At 33.7% G+C, this 11,212-nt stretch overlaps 1 protein-coding gene across 1 annotated transcript; it reads left to right on the top strand.

The window, feature by feature from the left end:
* The first annotated feature begins 6,893 nt into the window (after positions 1-6,893).
* LOC149685260 (uncharacterized) lies at positions 6,894-11,212 on the top strand. The gene is made up of 3 exons (XM_089870982.1): positions 6,894-7,464; positions 7,585-7,797; positions 11,154-11,212. The coding sequence occupies exons 1-3, from the start codon at positions 6,894-6,896 to the stop codon at positions 11,210-11,212; spliced, it is 843 nt and encodes a 280-aa protein (XP_089727108.1).

Raw genomic sequence — 11,212 nt, 5'->3', positions numbered from 1 at the left:
CATTTTCTAATGGCATAGAACGAAAGCGATATTTACAAAGTCACGTCCTGTTCTTATGGAATATTACAAGATAGCTATATAAAATATAAATTGAAAGCCCTATGTTTGTATTAAGAAGTGCTAAGCTTATTGGCTGACTTAACCATCTGGGTAGAAGGTTTAAAATACTAACCAATTACAAACTGTGTACTAGAACGTTTATAGCACGTGATTTTACTGTTACAAGCACTTCTTGGAATCGGGAGATTCTTAGAAATCAGTTAAAGACGGTCATTTAGAGGTCTTACAAGTTAGCTAAAATTTCAATGGAAAAATGGTCAAAATTTTTAAAAAAGGCTTTTTGTGTTCAACTTGGTTTAAAGTTTTTGATGAAAATGATTTTAAGTATGAGGGCAAAATATAATTTGTGTGGATATAATGGTTTCAAGCGTGTAATTTTCGCGTAAAAACCACGTTTCTATTTGTGATCATCAACTTAATTAAGTAATACATATATTCACATTGAAAGGTAACATTTTTCGCTATATTTAAATTAGTTTTGGGGTGCCTAGATTTTGAAATGTGCACTTTAATAAATTTCAAGAAAAATATTCTATAAGTGAACTTTCGTTATGAGTTATAAACGTGACAGGGTGTTAGCCACTAAAATAAGATCAATATACATGACAAAAATGGGTAATGAACGAAAAAAATAAACGAATTCCTCCTACTCCTCTTCAGTTAAATTACCAATGCGTATAGAGCTTCATCAATTTAGTTGTCTCAAACGGCAGAAAATCCAACCTTTTTCTTATGAAACAAAAGTCATACCATCCTGTTAACTAGAAATGGTAGCTGTAAAACCCTTTTGCTAGGAATGCGAGATGTAAAACCCTTTTCTCTAGTAATGAAAACAATGTAGCTGACTGAGAATTTAAGTTAATTATATTACAATTTACAATACATATTATTCAATTCCGTGAAAAAAAAATTTTATGTAAAAAAGATACACGAGCCACTTTAGTATGCGTTACCTCTTCTTGGTCTCTAAATGTAAAAGATCTACGATTGCTAATAGTATGCCAGCCGGTATTATGCGAACAAAATTCCTCCCTATACATATTAAATAAAGGTTTTTATATGCAATTACTACAGAAACTTTTCTGAACGTCCCAAATTACTTCTACCATCATGTCGTCTCGATGCACTACTGTATGAGTTTTTACCGCTAGATATTTCGTATTTGGTTCGTCCATATCGCTAAAAAAGACAAAACAGTCTCTGCAAACTCTACGTTGGCATTTCCATTCACCTTTTCTCCATGGTTTTAAAAAATAGTCATATTCTATGTGGTGGTACCCATACAATAAAAAGAAAGGGATGGTAACTCTATTCCTTTGCGTAGCTTGAAATTGAGCAAAAGTCAATCGATTATCCACATCGAATTCCATTTCTGATTCTGTGATCCAAAGCCAATTTGGGATTTCTTCGGGATATAGATCTTCTTCGCCCAGGTTCCCTCGCTCACCAATAGCCGCTTTCCAAAATTCCCGTTCAGATACTCCCCAAAGTTGGCGTGGAACTCTTTTCTTAATATCATTAAAGTATTGCTCCGTATTAGCTAAAACGAATTCCATTGTCACTACTAAAGCTCTAACGGCAATGGATCTCAAAGACATGGCTGAACGAGTGCCCATATTGATTGTAAATACATGAAGAGATGTTTAAAAGTTAATAACTGAATGCCGTATGTGCCCTTAATTTTTAAAAATTTCCCCTTAAATACCTACTGTTAATTACATAAAAATATTTGCCAAAAGTAACATTAGGTCGATTGAAAGGTTACTTACCGATAACTGGAATCGAACCAGGATCTTTCGAATTCCATATTTAGCAGCCAATACGCTACCAATCGACCTAATGTTACATGTGATCTTTCCGTGTGAAACTATAGGTATATTTTTCCAATAACTACTATCTATACAATGTATGACGGAGGTGATATTAGATTTTTTGGCAAAGGTAGTTTAAGTATAGTAAAGCATATATAAGGCTCATTAGACTTCAAAGCAGCAATCCTTGGGAGACTTTTCAACTACAGTTTAGTCAATCCGAACAAATAGGAGTTAAACTATGCAAGTTTAATAATAAATTATACGTAGACATAAGAAAGTACGCTCTACCCAGAATACCCCTTAAATCGGGGGTATGCATACCTATTGAAATAGTAGACGAGTTAATTAAGGTTTTGAAGTTAGCATCTCTGAATAAGTTACCGCAAAATTCCTGCTTGCCTGGTATGGTGCAAATCGAAAAAATAAAAGAAAAGGGTTGTCTGATAACGAAATACAGGGGCCAAGCGCGCGAGAAGCAACTGGATATGAAGGCCATTGATATACCGGAAGTCTTGGAACTAATATCGTCCATTTTAAAGAAGGTTACATTGAAGCAGTAAAATGTCTGATGATGAACCACTAGACCTTTCTATTTTTAGAGCAGAAAACTTTTATGAATTAGTTAAAGTAAATGTAGCCAGATCTTGGAAATTTAACTGTTCATCCTACGAATACAAAATTGTATTCGTAGGATGAACAGTTAATTGTAACTATTTGAAAAATTTAAACTCTTATTTCAATCAATAATTGAGACTATTATCAACGCGGGTAGAGACTACAACAGCACTGTAAAAAATAAGCGTGCTTTTGGCATTCAAAAATGATAGGGACCGTTAAATTTTGAACAAGCCTGTATTGAAGCGTTCACATTTAACCAGAGGCATTCAATTTTGAACAAGGAGTGTTTTAGGCGTTCAAACCCAACCATGAGCATTCATTTTTGAATGAAAACTTAACTCTAGCATTAATTTTGAACAGCTTATATATTACCATTCAAAAATGAATCCTTATCCCATTCAATTTTTAATAACCGCCTTGCGCTAATGAAGTGTTCAGATATGGTAGTTTTGGCGTTCTAATAGAATTGTATTAGTATTAGTAATAAAACAAGAGCGTTTTAGGCGTTCAAAAAAGAACTTTTTGACTTTCAATCGAGTGCATTATGGGCGTTCAAACGAATGCGATATGGGCATTGAAAAGAACGCGATATGGGCATTCAAACGAGTGCGATATGGGCGTTCAAACGACAGCGATATGGGCGTTCAAATGGATTTGTTTTTGGATTTAAAACAACACTCTAAGAACAAAGCGTTTAATGGGTATTCAAATATGAACGAAATTGTCCAATCGCAAAAGGTGTGCAAAATAAAATTAATTCTGCCCTAAAATTAGTTGATTCCGCTGCTGTAAATTTGTACTACAAACAAAGCTTTCATTAAAAATACAATAACTTCTCAACAATTTACTATAACTTGCTTATTTACTGTGAATTTAATATATATTTGTCTGTATAATCATAATTATACAGACATAATAAGGTATGGTCCCATTTCTCCCAATTCTGTGTTTCCCAAAATACATTTTTATCCCAAACTTTCCGATTCCCAGTTCTCCCAATCTTATATTTCCCAATCGGAATTTTTATCCCAAACTATTCAATTCTCATTTCTCCCAATCGAATGGTTTCGTCTAATATTTTATGCTGCAAAGGGTTGCTTTCAAAATGACTTTGATTATTTTTAAAGCGAATAGGTTAGGTTAGGTTAGGTTAGGTTAAGTTTGGTTAGGTTAGGTTAGGTTAGGTTAAATAATTTTCCTTCCAATTAATGTGAAGTGTTATTCTAAATGTATTATATTTTTCTGCTAGATCCACGAGAAAGTTCGTGTTTTATAAATCATTTAACTATGGTACGCCTTTTCCAAAATATTAATGTTTAACTTCATTGACTTCTCAAATAATATGCCTTTTCCAATATATTACTGTTATGATAGGTTAGGTTTGGTTTGGTTAAGTTAGGTTAGTAATATTTTATAAATCGTTTAACAATGTTACGCTTTTTCCAAAATATTGACGTTTAGCTTCATTGACTTCTCAAATAATATGCCTTTTCCAAAACATTACTGTTATGTTATGTTAGGTTAGGTTTGGTTTGGTTACGAGGACGTCTCTTCCTCTTTGGAGCGGTTATACATTTTAAGTAAGTGTACCCCTTATTAAATGAAAAAATAAATAAATAAAACCATCAAATTCTACTCTATTTGAGTCTTTTTGGGTATGCAATATTGGGTTAATTGGAATAGGAGAACTGGGAATTGGGTTTAATGAGGTTTGGGTAAATGGGAATTGGGTGTTTTAAATTGGGTGAAATGGGGGGTAACCTGTTCGACCACCAATCAGAAAATACAAAGGAAAGAATAAAACAACTAAAAAGGGAACTGGATGCGGGGAGAAAAACTCCATTTGAATATCTAGAAATCATAAAATGGAAATTCAAACTAAACTGAATATGTATAACATACCATTGTTAATAAACCCAAAAAATTCTCTTTTAATTTATTAACATATATTTTATGCTGAATTGGGAGAAAAGAAATTGGGGGAAAAGGCATAGTGTTGGGTCAAATGGGATTGGGAGATATGGGAATTGGGAGAAACGGTTTGGGTTAAATGGGAGTAAATCCATAATAATATCAAAGGAAATGTTACGGATTATTGCGTATTTCACCAACCCCTTATATTTACAAAGGCCTTCAAATAGTTTGATAATGTAATTTATTGCTACAAGGTTATAATCGGAAAGAACTTGATAATGAACACTTTCCTTAAGTTCAGACTTTCTTCATATAGCTGAATTACTATTTAACACAACGTTTATGGTTTATGTGTTTCAAATTTTGAAATCAAATTTCTCTATTCAAAATTCAACGCTATAACTATCAAATTTCAATACTTCATCAAACGCTTGTCCACCATGTATTATTAAATGGTGAACGTAAGCAATTGAATATGAACGCTTGATCAAACTCTCCGATGTTGCTCAAAAATGAATGCATAAAAATTCACTATTAAACGTTCAATTTTCCAATTAAATTTGAGCGGTTTTCTGCTTAAATTTACACGATATACTAACCTCTTACGCGCCGTTCAAATATGAATGCGTGAGCGTTTAATTTTGAAATATAGTGCTCTGTTCAAATTTTAACGCAACGAAATTATTCAAATTTGAACGTTAAATCGTACCACCACAGTGTCGGGGCTATGCACGCCTAAGCATTCAAAGATGAACCTCACTTTTTTACAGTGAGAGTCAGGTTTTGTGTTAGAAGTGATCGGCTGGAAAATGCTATAAATTAAAGATTTATGGCGTTGAACGAACTGACAGTTCATAGGCTTTTTGCTGCTATAAGCCAAGTTAGTCAATCAAATCGTAATTTCATTTTAGACGGTGATATTAGAATTGATGCAATTTTCTAAAAACTGATATTCCAATATCGGGTAGAAAATCAGTAAGAAATAGATCGATGTTATCACTAGAACATTACATGAAAAACGGAAGGACTTTTTTACCAATTTTAAACGATGACGATCTATGCGTAGCTCGAAGCATAGTGTGCGGAAAAATGGTTGCGGACTTAACCTATTTAAAACAACAAAAACAAGATAGATCTGGTTTCGACTATAACCGATACCGTAGAATACAGGCACCTGACAGGCCACTACAGAGGGAAGAGGCCCTAAAACTTCACCATGAAGCTAACTTACCGGTAGGACCCGTTAGTATAGAACAGATTTCGGCTTTTCAAAAAATCTTAGAACCTGAATACCAAATTATAGTGTTTAGCGCTGAAAACAATTTTAAGAAAATTTATGAAGGTGAAATTTACGCTGATAAAAAAATTTTCCTTCTGCTTGTAGATACACATATGCATGTTATTTAAAGTTTAGCAGCCATGTTCGGATGTAAATCTTATTGTAACAAATGCTTAGTAACATTTAGTAATGTATTTAGGGCCTCAAATCATAAGTGTTATAATGAACCCACAAAATGTTGCCGATGTTACTCTGAGACATTCCACGAGAGCCCATCCTTCGACGTCGTGAAATGTCCAGATTGCAACAGGTATTTTAAAGGTCCCGAATGCTTCCAAATACATAGAACTAATAAAATTTGTGAAAAAGTAAAAAGATGCAAAATTTGCTGCGAGGAAATAGAAAAAAATCACAAATGTAGTAAAGTATGCCCAAAATGCAAAATTGAACACCCGCCTAGGCTTTGTTATGTCCAACCCCTTACTAAAAAGCATAAGGTAACAACTTAATGTTATTTCGATACCGAATGTATAGTAGATAATTCCCTTCATACTCCAATACTTCTAGTTTCTACTATGCAAATAGAGGAAAATGTTTACGATTATAACATTTTTAGAGGACTAGATTGCGTAGACAAATTTATGCAATACCTAACCGAAGTAGATGAAAAAATTGTTTCTACTAGAGACAACAAAAGACGTAGAGTAACCAAACCTAGGTTTGAAAATGTTACTATTGTTGCTCATAACATGAGAGCCTATGACGGGTTTTTCATTTTACAATGGTTAATCCATAATTATGGAAAAATATAAATTATATTCGATGGAGCAAAACTGCTAGCAATGTTTGTTAAAAACCAAAATTTAAAATTTATATGTAGTTTTTCCTTTCTGGCTATACCATTAAGGGCTTTTTCGGAGACATTTCAGTTGGGTTCAACCTGCAAGCTGTTTTTCCCATATATCTTTTTAATCAAAAGCAATTTAGATTATTGTGGAAAAATTCCCGATAAATCTTATTTTCAGCCAGAGTTTATGAAAAAAGATGATAACATTGCTCTTGAAAAGTGGTATAGTGAAAAGTCAAAACAACCCGTTTATAATGCCATGTTAGAGTTACAAGAATATTGCGTGGCTGATGTCCAAGTCCTTCAGTAGGGTGTAGACTGTTTTCGTAACCATTTCAAAACAGTAACGGGTTTAGACCCAATGAATTGCGGTGCGATAACCATAGCTGGAGCTTGTACTTCGGTGTATCTTCACACATACTTACAGAAGAATACAATTGGTGTCGTTCCAAACCCTGGATTCCGTGGTTCAGGTAACCAGAGCAAGAAAGCCATAAAATGGATGGCATGGGTAAATAAGGAAAGAAAGGTCGAGATTCAAACTGTAATGTCAGCATCAGGAGAAAAGAAAATAGGACCATATGCAGTTGATGGTTATTGTAGAGACCCGGAAATAATTGTAGAATTCATGGGCTGTTTATATCACGCATGTAAAAAGTGTTACAAAGGAAGTGAGTGGAATAGCGTAGTTAAGGAAACCAATAAAGTTATTTACGAAAAAGGACTTGATAGAATACAATACATTAAAGAGCTTCATCCTAGGGCTGAGATCATTACTATGTGGGAATGTGATTACGATAAACTGATGGCTGAAAATTCAGATTTTAGGGAATTTTGTAATTCAGACGAAGTATGTGACCCTATCTTATCAAGATCAGCGCTTAATGGAGGACGATGCGAACCCCTAAAGTTATACTATAAAGCAGATCCAAGTAAAAATGAACGTATTTTTTATTTTGACATTATGTCTTTATACCCTAGTCAAAATAAATATGGTATTTACCCGAAGCATTTCCCTGAGGTGATTCAATTCAATTTTGATTATCGGAAAGACGCTTATTTTGGAATCATGTCGGCGACATTGTTACCCCCATATGGTCTGTACATTCCTGTATTACCCTACAGACATAATGGGCGATTGTATTTTCCTTTATGTAAATCTTGTGTAATCGAAGAAAATACTGAACTTTGTAGTCATAGCGATGGTGAAAGGTCAAATTCGGGCGTGTGGTGTACCCCAGAAATTTATAAAGCTATGGAAATGGGTTACAAACTTTTAAAAATATCAGAAGTGCATCATTATAAAGAAACTTTCAAATATGAAAAAGGTGTAAGCGACGGACTTTTCGGTGGTTACGTAAATAAATTTTTAAAGATTAAGCAGGCCAACTCGGGGTTCCCCTCCTCAGTTAAAACCTTCGAAGAAAAAAGGGAATATTTAGATTCAATTTATGAGACTGAAGGAATCAAAATCGAAATGGATGAGGTAACTAAAAACCCTGCTATGAGAGCAATCTCAAAAATTTGTTTGAACTCACTATGGGGAAAATTTGGATTAAATACTGACAAAACCAAAGTCTATCATAATAAACGATTATAAAGATCTAATTGGCATTTTAGTAGACGACACAAAACAACTTATAGATTTAAGGCCCCTAAACGAAGAGCTATGTTTGATAACGTATAGTTTTAGGACGAGTTTCAACCCACATATTATAAGGGGAACCCATATGTTGCCAGCTTTGTTTCATGTTATGGTAGATTAACTCTTTATGAAACACTTGCGAAGTTGAATGAGCGTGTACTTTATATGGATACTGATAGCGTAATCTTTGTTGCAAAAGAGGGGGACTACATACCCCCACCGGTATTAACTTGGGGTGATGGGTAAACGAACTGGGAGAGGAATCAATTTTAGAATTTGTTTGCAATGCTCCAAAAAGTTACGCCCTGAAAACTACAGACAACAAAACTATCGTGAAAGTAAAGGGCATAAGTCTTCAAAATCGAACAAATGAAAATATTGTAAAATTTGACTCCATATTTGAAAGTATTCATAATCAGTCAAAAAGAATTAAAGTAGCCGTTCCTTTTAATGTACGTTGAGATAAATATACGGCAACAATAATAAATAAAAAAATGGAAAAGACATTTGGATATACATTTAAGAAGAGCGTAGTTAAGGGTTTTAATACATTTGCATATGGTTACTTAACAGAGACAACTCAGGATGAGTAGATCTATAAAGAATGTACATTTTTCACCAAATGTAACTGTGTTTGAAATACCTATTCTAGAGGGCCGGTAGGCCCTTCTAGATAAGATCCCACACCCTCCCGTAATGTTAAATGAAAATTCACAGATTTTCGCCGATTTTCCCATAGGAATAACATGGGGTTTTTGGTGCTCCTGTACATCGAATCATTTAAAAACTACATGGAAGTTAGCTTTCGGAATACTTTTAAATTAACAAGTAACTATTCAAGGTGTGCCTTTTTCAAGTTTCATCAAATTTAATTAAGTCTAAGTATGTTAATTTAATTAAAAATGTAAGTACCTCAAAAGATTATTCTACAGCAGACGACGCTAATTGTTCGTTACTCTACAGTAGACGACGCTAAATTGCCATTTCACCGCCTTGAAACTTTAACTTGATATTTTTCAATAAATATAACACTATATTTATTAAAAACTTCTCTGGCGGGTCTAATTTTCCTTTAATTATGTGTCTCGATTGAAATTCTATACTTAAGATACCTTTTTAATTTATATTTTAGATGTTAGTTTCGACCAAGGCTTAAGTTGCCTTACTTAGGCCATGGATTTATAATAGAAGCTTACGCTTCATGGATATTTCCCTGTAGTCTTCAGTAAGGCATTTTGATTTTAAACACATTTATGTCACAAAAATTCGCGCGGGTGGGGACTGGGGGGCTGATGACGTAGAAATTGAGGCAAACTTTTTTCTTTCGGCGCGCGTGCGCGCGCGCTTTTCTTAAAATAATTTCGTGCGCGCTATTCAAAATTAGAACTCGATCACGTGAAAAACTTCAAACCCCCCCTCTGAATTTGCCTCAAATTCTACGTCACAAACGCGCGTACCAGGCTGGTACTATTTCAGACGAGGAATAAAAGTTGTGCGCGTTTTAAGGTGAGTGAAATATCCAGAAAGCGTAAGCTTCTATTATAAATCCATGCTTAAGCAGACTATTGTGTGAGTCTATGCAATGGGTGATTGTAAAAGCTGGAAGGATAGATAGATCAGTGTTGGAAATAAGGATATTTTTAAAACTGGACCTGTGGCCTAGGTATTTTAATTAAAATAACTGTCCACGGTGCCAATCACTGTAAACGTACAAGGGCAGTGCACGCAATGTCATGGATAATTGCAATCGTAAAGTGGACTGTAAAAGATACGGCTTTGATAGTTTAAAAATCGTGGCAGGTTTGTTTTGAAGTTGACTATAAAGCTCGGGTTCTAAAACGAATTGTGAGCTGTATCATATAAGAATTAGTAGAAGTGTAGAACCATTTTTAACCTCGTCCTAGAAGTGAAAAATTTCGCATTTCAGGCAAATATTATTTTATAATAGATTAATTCAAATAAAGACTGAAGGAACAGATATTATATAAAAAAGGACTTGGTTTGCCCAAGCCTAAAAAACAAAACGATAAGAGTTTTTTCCAGTTGACTGAAGCGCGGATATTTTATTTTTCTATATAATTTTAAAGACAATCTGTATTTTATTACTCTTTAATTCAATCTCCTGATTTTACTGGTAATGGATTTATTTCCTATAAATTAATTGAAATAAAATATTACTTATATCAGATTTTTATGGGGCGCCGTTTCGGACAAAATTCCAAACACATATGACAACAATAATTTGAGAGTGGAAAACAATAATTTGAGAGTGGAAAACAATAATTTGAGAGTTGAAAACAATAATTTGAGAGTGGAAAACAATAATTTGAACGAGGAAAACAATAATTTGAACTAGGAAAACAATAATTTGAACGAGGAAAACAAGAATTTGAACGAGGAAAACAATAATTTGATCGAGGAAAACAATAATTTGAGAGTGGAAAACAATAATTTGAACGTGGAAAACAAAAATTTGAACGACGAAAACAATAATTTGAACGACAAAAACAATAATTTGAACGACGAAAACAATAATTTGTACGAGGAAAACAATAATTTGAACGAGGAAAACAATAATTTGAACGAGGAAAACAATAATTTGATCGAGGAAAACAATAATTTGATCGAGGAAAACAATAATTTGATCGAGGAAAACAATAATTTGAACGTGGAAAACAATAATTTGAACGTGGAAAACAATAATTTGAACGAGGAAAACAATAATTTGAACGAGAAAAACAATAATTTGAACGAGGAAAACAATAATTTGATCGAGGAAAACAATAATTTGATCGAGGAAAACAATAATTTGAGAGTGGTAAACAATAATTTGAGAGTGGTAAACAATAATGTGATCGAGGAAAACAACAATTTGAGAGTGGAAAACAATAATTTGAACGTGGAAAACAATAATTTGAACGAGGTAAACAATAATTTGAACGATCGAGGAAAACAATTGTTTACTTACATAAGTAGGGACTCTGCAGAACTACGTCATGCACAAAGAATTGTACCAGGAGAAGGGGCTTAAATAG

Source organism: Phalangium opilio, unplaced genomic scaffold (genome assembly GCF_054372755.1).
Source record: "Phalangium opilio isolate 3A_F unplaced genomic scaffold, DU_Popi_V2 ptg000032l_1, whole genome shotgun sequence".
Taxonomy (NCBI): domain Eukaryota; kingdom Metazoa; phylum Arthropoda; class Arachnida; order Opiliones; family Phalangiidae; genus Phalangium; species Phalangium opilio.
Note: the sequence above shows the minus strand (reverse complement) of the source record. Positions and strands in the feature narration are given on the sequence as shown.